Source organism: Protomyctophum bolini (assembly GCF_963924005.1).
Source record: "Protomyctophum bolini genome assembly, chromosome: 10".
NCBI classification, from domain to species: Eukaryota; Metazoa; Chordata; class Actinopteri; order Myctophiformes; family Myctophidae; genus Protomyctophum; species Protomyctophum bolini.
Window position 1 is genome coordinate 27,157,116 of NC_137871.1, and position 17,321 is coordinate 27,174,436.

General features: G+C 43.9%; 1 protein-coding gene across 3 annotated transcripts in view; it reads right to left on the minus strand.

Annotated features, from left to right (window-relative positions):
• The window catches only part of atp11c (ATPase phospholipid transporting 11C (ATP11C blood group)), a 90,706-nt gene that overhangs the window by 36,269 nt on the left and 37,116 nt on the right, over positions 1 to 17,321 (minus strand). For all 3 annotated transcript variants that reach the window (XM_080774580.1, XM_080774582.1, XM_080774581.1), the window contains exons 4-11: positions 13,870 to 13,950; positions 11,294 to 11,404; positions 9,115 to 9,243; positions 7,291 to 7,379; positions 6,121 to 6,174; positions 4,894 to 4,958; positions 4,696 to 4,777; positions 3,656 to 3,806 (exon numbers count right to left, since the gene is read on the minus strand). In XM_080774580.1, coding sequence (XP_080630706.1) covers positions 3,656 to 3,806; positions 4,696 to 4,777; positions 4,894 to 4,958; positions 6,121 to 6,174; positions 7,291 to 7,379; positions 9,115 to 9,243; positions 11,294 to 11,404; positions 13,870 to 13,950 — 762 coding nt within the window. The remainder of the gene's footprint in view (positions 1 to 3,655; positions 3,807 to 4,695; positions 4,778 to 4,893; positions 4,959 to 6,120; positions 6,175 to 7,290; positions 7,380 to 9,114; positions 9,244 to 11,293; positions 11,405 to 13,869; positions 13,951 to 17,321) is intronic.

The window sequence follows — 17,321 nt, forward strand, 5'->3', positions numbered from 1 at the left end:
TGTCTTTAGGGTGGTTGTGTTCCATTTGATATCCTTCTCCTATCTCGCCTTATGTCCCATTGTGGACGAAGAGGAGTAAGAAGATCACAGCAACTCACAAATCTTGCTGCTGTGTTTGCACATTGTTGTACTTCGCCCAGCAGATATGGGAGTTTTTTGTCATTGGTCATGTTTTCAAAATCTCCGTGTGTGGTTGTAATCTGTGGGAAGTATGTGTCTCTGATGTCTTGGTACAATGGACAGATGGTTAGGAAGTGTAGCTCGGTTTCCACTTCATTTAGTGTGCAGTGGGTGCATAGTCTGTCTTCTCTCGGGATACAGGTCTGCCTATGACGGCCTTTCTCGATCGCGAGACTGTGCTCACTGAATCTGTACCTAGTTAAGATTTTTCTTTGTTTTGGGTCGGTCACGACACCAGATATTGTTGTTGTTGAGGACAGTAGAGAAGTGACCATTTTGGAAGTGGCATGTACATTTGACGACAGTCTGGAAGAGGCATTCCTTACCAAGGTGCTTAAGTGCCAGCGTCTTAAGGATGCTACTATATACAGCAGGGGTGCCCATTACGTTGATCGCGGTCGACCCCCCACAATGCAGTGCGGGGAACGTCGGGTCTGTTATGTTGTTAAACAAACAAATTAAAAGGATATCTATCCATCATTGTTCATATAGCAAGATGCGCGCGCAAGAAGCCTAAAACATATCACTTCCATGCAGAGTGGGAAGAAGATTATTTTTTCATGATGTCACATTCCAAGTCCAACTGCGTTTGCCTTACTCGAGCCCATTGCTACATTCATGTGCTTCCCATTCAGAAGCTGATGTTGATTCCATTGCCTCGAAAATAGCAACACTTTTTAACGTGAACTCTTCTGCGTTGGAGAATGAGATCATGGCACTGCAGGCTGACATACAGTTAAAGTTGCGCGCCCGCAATGGAGAGTTTTGGAACTTACTCGTGGAGGAAAAGTATCCAAACATCAGGACTTGTGCAGCCTCGCTCACAGCGTTATTTGGCTCCACATATTTATGTGAATCAGCGTTTTCCCACATGAAGATAATTAAGTCCAAATATCGTTCCACGTTGACGGACGATAATTTGGAGGCCTGTTTAAGACTAGCTGTCAGCAGTGACTGTCCGGATTACGCAGCGCTGACGGACTCCATTCAGTGCAAGGCTGCAAGCAGTCATCTGATTAAAGGGATAGTTCAGATTTTTTTTAATTTAAATTGAATGAAATAGTGGTGCAACTGTATTAATTGATTGCCAGAGTCCTGTGGTGGGAGTTCTGCTCTGGTTGAGTTGAGTGGTGCATTATTCCTTCATGTGATTGTGTATGCTTTTTATGTGTGATACTTTTAATATTTGTAACATTTTCTAGCAATATGTTATTACAAATTTAAATTGATTGACGTTATTACAAAGAGTAACTTTCACAAAAAATCTCTTCTTTGCAATGTGGGGTAACTGAAAAGGTAAATAAATAGAATTGATTTTGAAACAGTCCTAATGCCTTAATGTTATTTATTTTGAGTATTTTAAGCAATGGGATAATATTTTTTTGGTTGGTAGATCACCTTGAGCTGGCAATTTTAAAAGTAGACCTCAAGTCAAAAAAGTGTGGGCACCCCTGATATACAGCTTGGCTACAAATGTAAACTACTTGTGTTCATATTTGGAACTGCCTCGGTAATGTGATGTCCATAAATCAGTCGTGAGGGGCCTGCAGATTGAAGGCATTCCCAAGCCGAGAGCGAAGGAATCTGCAAAATTCTGTTCAGTCAGTGTCTACCATAATTGGCAGTCGCCATATACAGTATGGAGAAGGCGAGGCTTTCAGTACCCGTGATCTTTATCCTGAAGCACTTGTTGTAGAGTTTTCCAAGTTTGCACATCCACTATTGTTTGTGTTCAAGAATTTCTTGTAAAATGTGAATGCAAATAAAGATGTTAAATGTGTGTGTGTGTGTGTGTGTGTGTGTGTGTGTGTGGGAGAGATAGAGAGAGAGTGCCTGAGGGGCTGGGTGTTGGTGGTGCGGTGGGTGGTGTCAGGAGAGTGGGAAGAAGAGCAGAGGTCCTCAGCAAACTTTGAAGCAAATGTGATGGTGGGCCTGTACGGAAACACTGCAACTCTCTATTCTACGCCTCGTCCTCCTCCTCCTCCTACTGTTTCTGCTCAGCCTTCTGCTACAGTAGTTCTTATCAGACAAAAAGGCAGCTTTTGTTTGTGTGTTTCAGATCCACTGGCTCACAATGACGCCAAGTATGCAATGGTTACAATGTATCACTTATTTGTCATCTCCGCCAGGGACGGAGATTATGATTTCACCTGCATGTGTGTGTGTGTGTGTGTGTGTGTGTGTGTGTGTGTGTGTGTGTGTGTGTGTGTGTGTGTACTGTATTTCTAATTTCCACTACTTTTACTTCTTCTCCAATACAACAAATATGTTACGTTTACTCCACTACAATTATTTGACAGTGTATTTCTACATTGCAGTATTGACTAACTAGTCCAGATACAAATTTTTTTACGAGTACCGGTACTTAATTTTTAGTACTCGCCGATACAGAGTACCGATACAAATACTTTTTTTATTTTTGTTGAGTAACCACCTATCTTTTTCTCATAGATGCAAATGGATCTCCGGTACACTTATGTTGTCATTTATGCTTGATTGGCTGTTTTTGGCGATTTGCTGCAGTGTTGGGTCAGTCTTGCTACTTGGTACTCGGGTCAGAGTATTGGGACCGGTTCCAAATACCAAGTACGAGTACTTACTAAGGGTGGTATCGGCCCAAGTACCCCATACCAGTATCGGTATCGGAACAACTCTAAGTAAAACATTTCAGTACTTTTCCCACCACTATCATCTGATGTATAATATGACTGAATAGTACATTCCTACACATTAACATACATTACATAATTGATATCTGCTGCCATGTGGCCTCTTCTATTTGCACAGGAAACTGAGGCACTCTGCTTTTATGTTTCCCGAGTACACACACCTTATGTATATTTCATATCATTTTGTTTTGACATTTGTCCCCCCCCCCCCCTCCCTCTATTCTTATTTAATGTAACTGATTTCTGAGTAGCTCTTACATGTGTGATGAGACAAATAAAGTGAAGCCGAGTTGATTACAGATATCGAAGCTCATGTGCATCATGGCATTCTGAGTGACATTTACTCTCATCATTAAGAGTACTAGACCTGTACGTGCCCGTCGGCCACCGGCCTACTTGAGAATGATGCAACTTGGGAACCTAATGATACCCGTTGTCAACTTATCATAGCATGATTTTACTGCCTGTCTGTGTCCCACATGGAGATCTCTGTATCTGCCAGTGTGTGAAGAGGGCAAACTGACTGACTGTGGTTAAGTAGGCTAATCAATATTGTCAGGTGTGGGGTTGCCATGGAAAACATAACATAACATAAGGGTACATAAGGATACTCAAAATGCCCAAGTTGACATTGGGCTCTATGGGCTGGCAAGTAGACTACTGTAAATGAATGAATAGACTTGACTCGGATATGACTTAGCTGACTTGCATATGTTCAGAGCTACAGTATGTGGAAATGAGGCAGTCAACCTAACCAAAACATGTTTAAAGCCAAAGATTCAAGGTCAATAATTGTGTTTCCTCACCAGGTAAGTGTCCTTTTCTCTCTGAGTCTTGTGGTTGTACCAGGGTTCGTCCTGTCCGAGCTTGATCTCCCATACATACTTGAGTGTGGTGCACACCAGGGCCTTGCTCACCAAGATACTCAGGTAAACCAGCAGGAAGGCATTGATGGACCTGGGGAGAGAAAAATCACACATTGCAATAGGTCAGTGCAATATACATAGGAGACATGGTTTCTTTTCATAGTGTGGCTCTGCAGGAGGCAAAACCGTATAAGAGGGCATGCAGGTCTGTGTGTCAGGAGAAACTGGAATTATACAACAGCTCGTTTCGAGGAAGCAATCTTGGTTGAAACAGCCTTCTAGCCGTGGTTCAAATGAGCACCACTCCAGACCTAATCAAAACCAAGAATTCAGCTGCTCCGTTTCCCCAGAGCGCAGCAAACTCGGTGGCTAGGCTAGCTAGTTTCTTGGGACATTTGTGGTCGTAGTGACAACATCTGTCGTTAAAAGAATATATGTTTTTTCAGCGATTTTCTTAGTTTTAAGGGTATCTGTTGTATAATTGCAATATTACACTCCAGGGTGTGGTTTAGCGTGATTATTGCCACTTCAGTGATGCTTGTGGAACTCGTTCCTGACGGCATCACTGTCGTGGAAATATTCACGTTAAACCACACCCTCTCGTGTAATATTGCTTAACCCATTTTGGGCGGGAACCCCTTTCAGTGTTTTAAACATTATGTTATAATTTAGCTAATGAAAAATAGCAGGTAGGTATTTTTGTAAAATCGTTTGCTTCTGGAACAACATATTTTCAGATGGGAGGCGGAGGCATATTACATAATTTTTGGGGTTTGAGCACCACTGATACAGAAACATTTTCAGAAAACTGTTTCAGGATTTTGAAGATTTATTTATTTATTTCGACGTCGGGCCTAAATGGGTTAAGGTCTGAGGTCCACATGGGACATACGCACACCGTTGGATTCTGAGATCCACACGATGAAAGACTTCCATCTCTTTTTAACATACAGCATGGGCTGGCTTTCCCTTCCACTTACTTCTCCACGACGGAGCGTTTCTGAGACTTGCCCTGGTAGTTGAGAGCCATCTTGGTTTCCATGCCAGTGTAAACAGCCACGCCTTGAAGGAAGGAGGGAGCCGAGAATGAGTGGAGGAGTGAACACTTGCTCTTGTCGAGATATGATCAAAAAGCATCAAAGCATCCCGTGGGATTTAAGCTGCAACCTTTGACTCACCACAGATCTTCTGAGTGTTCTTCAAGGTCGCTCCTTTCAGGAGCAAGTTCTCTGGACCCAAAGACCTGAACAATAAATGGTAAAAGGTGCATTTATATAGCGCCTTTGTCCAAGGCGCTTTACATAGATTATGCATTACATTCACCCACACACACACACACACACACACAGTCACACACACACACACACACACACACACACACACACACAGTCACACACACACACACACACACACAGATGGCGGCGGAAACCATGCAAGGCACCAACCAGCACATCAGGAGCAATTAGGGGTTCAGAGCCTTGGTCGAAGGACACTAACTCTGGGGGAGCCCACAGGATTCGAACTGGCAACCTTGCGGTTACCATCCAGCCACTCTACCCCTGAGCCACCGCCACACAATTAGTTGACAATAACATCAACAAGCAAGTCACTGCACTGCTTTCTAGCCCCATAAGGACCACACAACATGGGCGAGGGTCCCACCCGCCCCTACGGAATTTCAACTGGCATCATTTCAGGGCAGCTGGCTGCTGGCATTGACTAAATGGCCATGTGGAAATAGATCTACGTGGGTGTACACCGTTGGTATCAATGTTCTTAGAGAAGGACATGGCGACATCTTTTCTATTACAGTCATTAGAAATCAGTCAAAGACGAATGCCTTGGGGGAACACTTTGGAAGGCATGCCAGCCTGGCATTACTTTAACCACTTAAACCCCAGCCTCCATACTGAGGGGGCAGTGTTGATTTCGTCGACTAAAACTAAGACGGAAAATGTTCGTCGACTACCTTTTTTCACTGACAAAACTAAATAAAAACTAAATAAAAACGAATCTATGATGACTAAAACTAATAACAATTATATTGACAATTTCATTAATAAAAACTAGACTAAAATCAAATGTTATGGAGGGACTAGTGGACAAGAGATGGACTAGGTTGCATGCTGAAAATAGCAGAAAGTGACGCGTTGTGAGCTTGTAGATCGGCTATTTTCAGCATGCAACCAAAGTGTAAAATCTGCCATTACAACGACATCAAGGCCTGTCAAAACATATTTTAGTCGACTAAATCAATTGTAGATTAAAACTGGACTAACACTAGAACATTTTCAGGTGACTGTAATGTGACTAAAACTAAATGAAAAGTATTCATTTAGTTTTAGTTATTGACTAAAACTGAAAATCAAAAACAACAGTGGTGGGTACAAACAAAATGCTCTCACCTCACTGCAGGCTCCCGGTTATCACTGTACGTGATGTGCATACGGCCCACAAATCTACAACACAGGTGACATTCATTATGGACATGATTATCTCGGAAAACATAATTGTTACAAACATGATGCAGGCTGGAGTTCTTTTATAGATTATTATATTACACTGACTGAACCCAGAGGTATTAAAAGTCAAGCTTACGAAAGATTTATTTTAAGTGCATTAAGCCTATAAGTATACCCATCGATGCACCTGCATTAAACCCATTCTGGGCGGGAACCCCTTTTGGTGTTTTAAGCATTATGTTATACTTTAGCTTTGGAAGCAGATTTACCACCTCTTGTATATTAACTTGTAGGTCTGCTATTTTAAGTCTGCTATTTTTTTTAAATCATGAAAATGTGGTGCAAATCTTTGAATATATATTCTTTCAGAGCGAACGTTTTTAACTCAAATCTTTGCTTCTGGGTCGGCAGCCAATTACATATAATTCTAGGGGTCCTTGACATGAAATACTTTGAGAACCAACGACATAGAAACATATGGGTTTTTCAGAAAACTGTCAGGATTTAGAAGGCATTTGTATAATCGTTCTCAGGTCTAAATGAGGTGGCGATCGCAGCACCATCAGCCCATCCATCCACCAGCACCTTACAGAGAGGGTGCTATGGATTAGCAAGTGCAGCTGGTTAGCCAGCAGAAAGAACGCTGCCAATAACCCGGTCTGGGTTATTGGCTGAAAAGGCAGCGTCTGGTGCAGTGACTATGTTTAGAACATCTCAACAAACACAAAAAAACACACACTGATGTGCGCTGAATGGTAATGCCGGTCGGTCTCCTTGCCTATAGGGGGAGCCAAAGACTTTTCTGCAGATTGAGCCCCAATAATAACACTGTAGGAGGGGAATGAACTCTTTTCTGAAGCGATGAACTTTCCCTTCGTTTCCTGTTAAGCTTCTCGGACGCAGCGAGAGTGAGCTAAAATAAATATGATATGGCTTGCTGACAGCTCTACACTTAACAGTGAAGATGTTAATAACAGAGTCTGCAGGGAGAATTATCTTTTCTTTCAGTTAGTTGATTTACTCCTACGTATAACAAACGCAGGCCACTAAAAGCCATGCACTGTGCTTTTAGTGTCAGGACCCCGGAGGGCCAGCGAAGAGACGGGTGCCTACTTGTAGAGGTCGGGCTGCGGCTGTTCACACTCGATGGTGGCGCTGATAGACTCCAGATCCTTCTCTGCATCTGGCACCGTGTAGTGAGTCTAGAGAAACGCAGGAGAGGCAGACTTTCAGACTGAGACAAGTGTGAACATGTGGTCTGATGCAATGTGGCTAATATGCAAAGCAACAGTAACAGTGGAAATCTTTGCTCACACAAATAAAGCAACCCCACACGACACATTGTTTGAGGACACGAACAAAGTACGTTCACATTCAGTGCTTACTACAGAAATCCCCAAAACTGTTGGAAGGAAAATCATCAAGTACTTTAGCTTTTGATTAAATGTGTGCTTTCATGATCATTGTGTACTTATGTCATGTGTATGTGTGCATTTATGTTAATATGGCACAACAAATGTCACCCTGTGTGTGAGATATTAAAATGTACCCGTTCAAATCCACCAGATTTCTCAGTTTCCTGCCCGAGCACGTCGGGTCCCATGAGGCTCAGCCTGAAACTGAGAACTCTAGTTGCTGACACCGTAAGCTAACAAAAACATTGTCCTAATAAAACAGATAATAATTATACTTAAAGGAGAACTTCACACCCCTCCCCCCCCCCATCATCAAATGTTTGGCTTGAATTTAGACCTGATGGCGATTCTACAAAGGTCTTCTAAATCATGACAGTTTTCTGAAAAACCTCATGTTTCTATGTCGATGGTTCTAAAACTATTTCATGTCAAGGTTGTATTTGGCCTCCGACCCCCATCTGAAAATATGTTGTTGAATATATATTCAAAGATTTGTGCCACATTTTCACGTTTTTTCAAAAATAGCAGACCTACAAGCTCGTAGCTATGAGCTTGTAGATCTGCTATTTTTCAATAGCTAAAGTATAACACAATGCTTTAAGACACCAAAAAGGGTTCCCGCCCCAAAATGGGTTAAGAATGCAACAAAAACGTGAAAATAATCTCCATAATGTCAAGGCTTCATGGGTGTGTAATTGATAGACAATAAGTCATCTTTTGGGGGGTGAACTGCCCTTTTAATACCGAGAGCACTGAGGGAATGTTTCGAGCAGACCCAACAAGGTCTTAACGCGACACCAGCGTCGTGCAGCTACAAACTGACGTCCAAACACTTCAGGCACTTTGTCGCTGTGTGACATACATAAACACACCGTGCTCCAATGACGCAGTGGAGCGTCAATCATTCATATGTTTCTGCTTCACTGTATGCACTCCCTGCCCCCCCCCCCCCCCCCATAACTCCTGATCTGTCCAGAAAAATGAATGAAACCCACACTTGGTGGGTTTTGTAAGCGCTTTTGTTTGAATAGCAGAGTTTGTTAACCCATTAAAACTAGGAAAAACATCCAAGTGTCCTTTTATATTTTAGCGTTGGCAATAAAAAAAAACTGCAGATATAAAAGCTCGCATTTGCTTGCTTGTGCAAATCTTGAAATTGTTTGAAAGATTTTTTTTACTTTTTTCTCTCCGGGGGGGGGGGGGGGGTCCCTGGCACAAAGCATTTTCAGATGGGGGGGGGGGGGGGGGGGGGTCAGGTCCGCTGCCAAACGCATTATCAATTTGGGCAGGAAAAAATCTGAATGGGTTAACAACTTGTGGGAACGGAACAGAGCTGGTTATGTTCTTTTAAGTTCGCCACCTTATATCTCCTTCCACAGTGACATTGACTCAAGGTATAGAACTTTTTAAGAACTCTTGTGCAGAGCTGGTTATGTTTTGTGTGCGAGTGCCTGCATGCATGTGTCGCGTGTGCATGTGTGCATGTGTGTGTCTGTGCGTGCGTGTGTGTGCATGAGGCTACCTTGTGGTTGGACTCTCCATCCAGGCTGGCCGTGGTAACAAAGCAGGTGTCATCGTCCCTGCAGGACTGCAGCAGGATGAGGTCACAGGGAAAGGTCTCGTCCTCCTTCACCTCCAACACATCTCCAACCTGCCAAAACCACCCCCACCCCAATGAACATCCTTTTACACAGTGGTGGGAGAAAAGTACTCACATTTTTCTACTCAAGTAAAAGTATCAATGTCTTCTAAATCCTGGCAGTTCACATGTCTTGCTCAAGGACACTTCGACACCGACTCTGATGGGGAGCCCACAGGGTTTGAACTGGCAACCTTGCGGTTACCATCCGGCCACTCTACCCCTGAGCCACCGCCGTCCCGTAATAATAAGCAACTAGTAGTAGTAACTACACTCTGAAATAAATGTAGTGGAGTAAAAAGTACAATATTTCCTTCCGAGACGTAGTGGAGTATAGAAGTACTAAAGTAAAGTACAAATACCTCAAAATTGTACTCCACCACTGGGTTTTCAAGTGTATGGAGACAACAACGCATCGACGGTGACATTTGGCCATGCAGAGTCACGCAGAGTAAGCCACAGATTGGTTTTGGTACAGCATACGTCATGTTTCAGCCAGTTCGTCAAACCTTTTACCACCGACAAAAACTAAATGAAAACTGAGCCATTATGACTAAAACTACAGTAAGACCAAATGTATTGACAATTTCATCAACAGATATAAACTAGACTAAAATGTTAGGAAGGGACTAGTGGACAAGAGATCCAGTATAAGTCATTTAACACTTGGTTGCATGCTGAAAATAGCTGATCTACAAGCTCACAACGCTTGTGTAAAATCGACTAAAATCTTATGACATTTAGTAGACTAAAAAAACTAGACAAACTAGACATTCTTGACTTTAGGTGACAAAAATGTGACTAAAACTAAATGAAAACGTTTCAAGAGACTATGACTAATTTGCTGCCAACAGTAACCCTCCCCAACACACACCCCCACACACAAGGGTGTATTCGAAAAATGCGGTGACGTCATCAGAGCACATTGAAGTGTGGCCTGTTTCCGAACGACCGGTTAAAACAACACACCTTCCTGTAACATTGAAAGGCAATTCATAACATTGAAATTGAAATAATAATAAAGCTCAAAAAGGACCAATTTCGCCGCTGGGGAAGTGCTCGTGACAGCGCAGTGACACACGTCGCACACTGGACGACCCAAAATACTGAGTATGAGTCGGTCAGTGCGTGTCAGGGTTGTTTTTGGTAGCAAATTTAGATTTTAGTTGCGGTCACATTTTAGTCACCTGGAATGTTCTAGTGTTAGTCTAGTTTTAGTCGACTAAATGTCATAAGATTTTAGTCGACTAAATCTACAGTTGATTGCCTTGATGCCGTCGTAATGACTGATTATACACTTGCTGAAAATAGCCGATCTACAAGCTCACAGCTTGAGCTTGTAGATCGATTATTTTCAGCATACAACCAAGTGTAAAATATCTTATACTGAATCTCTTGTCCACTAGTTCCTTCCTAACATTTTAGTCTAATTTTTATTTGTTGACAAAATTGTCAGTGTATTTAGTCTTAGTTTTAGTCATCATAGCTTAGTTTTCATTTAGTTTCCATTTAGTTTTCGTCAGTGAAAAATGGTAGTTGACGAACACTTTACGTCATAGTTTTAGTCGACGATATCAACACTGGTGCGGTCACACCCGGGGAGCATCGCGCTAGATTTTCGAACAACACCACACCGAGTGCACTGAATAAACGGACGACAAGAGGGGCACACCAGTGCGCTCACAGTGCGAATTTCCCGAATGCACCCAGAATCCATAGAGGAGATCAAAACCAGAATCAGGAATTAAAGTGCAAAATACAACTTCAAGTGCGGGAGATTAGAAGACCGTCATTCCATTGATAAGAGATCGTCCTTTCCACAGTCACACACACACACACACACACACACACACACACACACACACACACACACACACACACACACACACACACACACACACACACACACACACACACACACACACACACACACACACACACGATGCAGTAAACCAATCCGTCATGATCGGTCCACACATCGGAGACATCTAGCCCTCCGTTCCGTTTCTGACCTGACTTTTCAGTCCAGTCCATCTGGCTGAAGCGAGAGGCCACACTGTACCTTGATCTTCTCGCTCTCCTTCTCTTGCGTCCGGCCGCCCTCCAGCACCTCTGTCACCAGGTACTTATTCACCTCGTTGTCTGCCTTGTGCCGCAGCCAGTCCTCGTACCCCTGGGAGACCACCGGGATACAAGCAGAATGAAATGTCACCACTGGATGGGCCAAGTCCTATTATAGGATTTGTTGAAAGGAGCCAACACCTCACACACTAGCGCTGTTTCCCAGACGATTAACACAATATGTACAATTAGGATGTTTTAGTCATATTGTTCCTGTGCTTCCACATACTGCAACCAGGTGAAGAAATCACAGAATGAGGCTTTAACCGTTGCTTTTTATGAAATATCAAAATGCTGTAAGCAACGATTTGAGTTAAAAACTCAATTCAGTTCGCTCTGAAAGAATATATTCAAACATTTGCGCCACATTTTCACGATCTTTCTAAAATATCAGATCTACAAGCTTGTAGAGCTTGTAGATCTGCTATTTTTCAACAGCTAAAGTATGACATAATGCTTAAAAGTTTTAAGCATTATGTCATACTTTAGCTGTTGAAAATGTTTAATCCATCAGAATGGGTTAATCCATGCGGACATGGAGAAGGGGGCTGGAGAGAGAGTCAGAATCACAGTGGCCGAGTGGCACACTCGCTCGGTGACACTGGTGCAGCCAGTGGACATACGATACGGCTGTACCAGCGTACAAAACAAAGACACATATTGTCGTAGGCCTTAATACAGGCCAACATAGTGCAGAATCAAGGATATCCTGTGGTACGCACGCAGCACACCGAACGCGAGGTCATCGTCAGACAACAGACAATGCATCCGTGTGTGTGTGTGCACACATGACACCTTCAGAATTGCGCAGCTGCATGTGCACGTTCAGGACAGCACGGGAATATAAAGTGCATTATTTGCACGGAGCGGTGGTGGTGTTGGTGCACCGGCGTCGTCGGGGGAGGACAGACCCGCCCATTCAGTGCAACACGAGCAACACGTGAACGTGAGGGTCACACAATGGGGGACCCGCGCACTCCAGGATTCTATTACCATGTGCACTGAGGCAGCGTGGCAGACACACCACCAGCTGCAAGGAAGAAAAGGAGATGATGGGTTCCAGGCAGTGTATTGGAACAGCACAGCACACCGCCAGACAGAAACCTAGTTATGGTGGTGGTGGTGGTGGGGGGGGGGGGGGGGGGGGGGGCTAGGACATAAATCCAAACGCATCCTAAAGTGGTACCAGAAAGCACAAGCAACTGTGGCCCAGTGATGGAAATAGGTTTTCAATGAGTTGCAGTCTTTTAGATGAGTCCCAGGGACATTTTATGAGTCCCACTTCAGCGACGTTAGGATTTTTACAAATTGCAGCATTTAACTCCCATTTCATTTTATGTGGTTATATTCATGTAGAAAACAGAAGAAGTGATTATTATAACTAAAGCTAGCAAAATATCGCAATTGTTTTTTTACGTGTATAAAAAAAACAGTACAGTAGTGCATCCTGTGAATGCAGAGGTCGTTGTTTAACTATAAACTACATTTTGGGATGCAAAATGCACCCTATTTTAATCTCTGTGTGGTGTAGGGGAGCTTATGAGTCATGCAAGATGGGGATGGGGTTTGGAATGATGAAGACATGAGGTGAGAGATGGAGAGAGCAGAGAGAGAGAGAGAGAGAGAGAGAGAGAGAGATGCCAGAGAGAGAGAGAGAGAGAGAGAGAGAGAGAGAGAGAGATGCCAGAGAGAGAGAGAGAGAGAGAGAGAGAGAGAGAGAGAGAGAGAGAGAGAGAGAGATGCCAGAGAGAGAGAGAGAGAGAGAGAGAGAGAGAGAGAGAGAGAGAGAGAGAGAGAGAGAGAGAGGTGCAGGTGGTAGTGACGGGTGGAAGGAGAGGGGGGAAGTTGGGGGGGATGTGGAGTGACAATGCCAGGTGCATGGATGGAGAGGAGAGGAGAGGAGAGGAGAGGCATTCTGGGCATGGTGGTGCAGTTAGTTGACCTGACTGAGCAGAGGCAGGCAGAGCGCCCTGGCCTGCGTGTGTGTGGTGTCCCACTTCAAAGCCCCAAGCTGCAGCAGCAAGAGCGCTGCTGCTATAGCAGTGTGTGTGTGTGTGTGTGTGTGTGTGTGTGTGTGTGTGTGTGTGTGTGTGTGTGAGTGTCCCACATATACTTTTTTGGAAGGAAGTCCAACCCAGCTATTGTGCATTTCAAAAGCCCCCCCCCCCCCCCCCAACGAGCACCAGAAAAGAGAAGAAAACAAATAAATAAATAAAGCCAACAATACATCTAAAGCCCCGGGATGCATACTGAGATAATAAGACCCCCACCCACAACCCCCACCCTCTTTCATCATTTTGTCTCAATATGAAAGGCTCTCTCTGTGTGAGTGTGAGTGTGAGTGTGTGTGTGTGTGTGTGTGTGCATGTGTCGCCGTTTGTTTGGTCACGTTCCCAGACAGTGTGTTCCCTCTCGTCATCACTTAAAGGAAGTTTTGGAAGACGATGATAACACAACGAGCGTTTTGCAATAACACAACTGGTTGGTTGCTCAACCTTATGAGGGGGATCGCCTTACCTGCTTGATGGCGGTTACTGTGATCACAAAAAACAATGGTAGGCCACTGGTGACTGGGCTGGTGGGGGTGTCCACTATCACCTGTGGGAACGCAAGAGGACAAGAAGAGAGATATTACAAAACAATTATCTGTGAACAATAGATTCTTGGATATACCCATAACTTGCGTATGGGTTGATACAGAGTACCGTTTCCATAACGGTGTGTAATAGACACCTGGCGGATGGCGGATTTAAATATATTATAAATTAATATTGGATAAACCGCGGGTGAAATAATGCGGGAAATAAATGAATGCCATCCATCTATAGGCTTATTATAGCTTTTAAAACGCACACAATCTCATATTTAAAAATGTCTGATTTGTAAAACAATAAATCATTGTCTTTGTGTAAGTAATCAACTGGTTGAAGTTTCATGGTGATAACAATTTAACATAGGTACGGTTTTGCACACTCAATTCATAATTAACGTTCACATTTTGGAGCTCTGGCTCATGGACTAAGAACCAAAAAGAACTGAACCGGTTCCCAACCGGCGGAAAAGGGGCCTGAGGGTGTACACATGGAACCAAATGGACCGTTACGGGCCAGTCTGTACACTCTCAAGAGCTACAGTATGTGGTGGTCCTTGAAATTAAAAGGTTTGAGAAGCACCGGTCTAGGAATAAACAAAATAAAAATCACACCCGTGTGAAGTGAGGGGCGCTCTAATCATCGTACATCATCATCAAGAACGGTGGTCCCTTATTGGCCAAGGGTTCCCACCGACATATATGGCGATTTGCTCAGACACATATGACCTAAATTCTTTAGTTCATATGTTCAAGTTTGTGTTCAGAGTCAGACAACACAGACATTAAACTCATGTATAGCATACTGTATCGGAAAAGTATCAGTATCAGCCCTTATTTGTCATATCGGGTCATATCGATATCGGCGAGTATGCCAGTCTAACCACCGATCCGACACAGGGGTAAGGGGTTGACACTATGGCAGGTAAATAAAATGTTGGGGCATGTGGAGTTTGCTTTCGAGTTTCCCAAACTGCAAGTGCACATAGTGAGGAGTCTGCTATAAACACAACACTGGATATAGAGCTAGATGATAGCTATAAACACAACACTGGATATAGAGCTAGATGATAGCTATAAAGAACACTGGATATAGAGCTAGATGATAGCTATAAACACAACACTGGATATAGAGCTAGATGATAGCTATAAAGAACACTGGATATAGAGCTAGATGATAGCTATAAACACAACACTGGATATAGAGCTAGATGATAGCTATAAACACAACACTGGATATAGAGCTAGATGATAGCTATAAACACAACACTGGATATAGAGCTAGATGATAGCTATAAACACAACACTGGATATAGAGCTAGATGATAGCTATAAACACAACACTGGATATAGAGCTAGATGATAGCTATAAACAACACTGGATATAGAGCTAGATGATAGCTATAAACACAACACTGGATATAGAGCTAGATGATAGCTATAAACACAACACTGGATATAGAGCTAGATAGCTATAAACACAACACTGGATATAGAGCTAGATGATAGCTATAAAGAACACTGGATATAGAGCTAGATGATAGCTATAAACACAACACTGGATATAGAGCTAGATGATAGCTATAAACACAACACTGGATATAGGGCTAGATGATTATAAACACAACACTGGATATAGAGCTAGATGATAGCTATAAACACAACACTGGATATAGAGCTAGATGATAGCTATAAACACAACACTGGATATAGAGCTAGATAGCCATATCGGTATCGGTATACATAGAAATTGTGGTATCGGGATCGTATCGGTAACGTGTAAAAAAGTGTATCGGGACATCCATACTGACAACTCATGAAACGAGGCCTGTCCTCTAAAGTGGAATGCTGTGTATCTACATCTATCTAGAGTCCCCTCCACTGTAGTGTTACTATATCTCTCTGGGTTGTGTACTGTGTGTACAGTCAGTGTAGCACATGGCAGAGTGTGGTGGGTGTTGGGCAGGCAGGCGGGGCCTCTGCTTCTCCTTAACTACAGGGTGTAGCCTGTGGAAGTGTGTGTGTTTGTGTGTCTGTGTGTGTGTGTGTGTGTGTGTGTCACCACTCCCATTTTCACAAATCAGAGAGGATAACAATCCCCCCACACACACACACACTGTGTGTTTGTTTGTGTGGACGCCATGAAAGCAGGGAGGGGAGCTCACGATTTCTGGACCACAAGGACCATCTAATCAAAAGGGAGCCAGGGTGTGTAATGTATTAATCTGCAGGCACAAGGGGGAGGGGCAACGCTGCCTTTTCTGCCAAGATAGGATCCAAGAAGTTCCTCCTCGGCTCACACCGAGAGGCCTCGGCACGATGCACGGCCAGGCCAGGCCAGCACCGCATGGCCTCACACTGAGAGGCCTGGGCACGATGCACGGCCAGGCCAGCACCGCATGGCCTCACACTGAGAGGCCTCGGCACGATGCACGGCCAGGCCAGCACCGCATGGCCTCACACTGAGAGGCCTCGGCACGATGCACGGCCAGGCCAGCACCGCATGGCCTCACACTGAGAGGCCTGGGCACGATGCACGGCCAGGCCAGGCCAGCACCGCATGGCCTCACACTGAGAGGCCTCGGCACGATGCACGGCCAGGCCAGCACCGAGTGGCCTCACACCGAGAGGCCTCGGCACGATGCACGGCCAGGCCAGTTGTTGAATAGTCGACTAGTTGCTTAAAGCCCTAATACTTTTTTTTTCATTAAAGTTCCTATGAGAACAGATGGAAAACATTTTAATAATCTGTTAAAACGTCAACTGAAGATTTAACTTTAATTATACAGTGAACAATCAAATAAGTAAATCTAAAATCTCAAACTGAACTTTAGTTAACTCTCTGGCATCCACATTTTGTTAAAAAAAAATTGCTATCCGTTTTTTGTCAAATAATGGCCGATATATATAGGCCAAACCCATTGGTCAGGCTCTAGTCTAGTGTAGTGTTATGCATAGATATTTAAAAAATAGATGCCTCATTGGCTGCTGCAGCTCGTTGGAGCCATGTGTGTTGACGGGAGGGCGGAAGGATTTACACTGGTACAGGAAGAGTGGACGGGACACTACGTCACGCTGCCACTCAAGTGACAACTGGCCAATCACAGCTCATCTTTTCCCGGGACTTATCAGACCTGAATGCTTCCGTGGGGCTTCGCAAGGAATCTCGGGAATTCTCTGCCCTCCCTTGAGCACATACGCTCCGGAGCCGAAAGGGGCGTTTACCTTTATATGTCTATGGTGTTGTCTCTCTCTTTCTCTCTCTCTTATGGCCGAGAGAAAAACCAATGCCTGGTGACCACTGGTAATCTCAGAAATCCAGCTCAGGGGTACCACCTGACCACCAGAGGCCCCTGGACAATGTACAAACAGTCCTGTG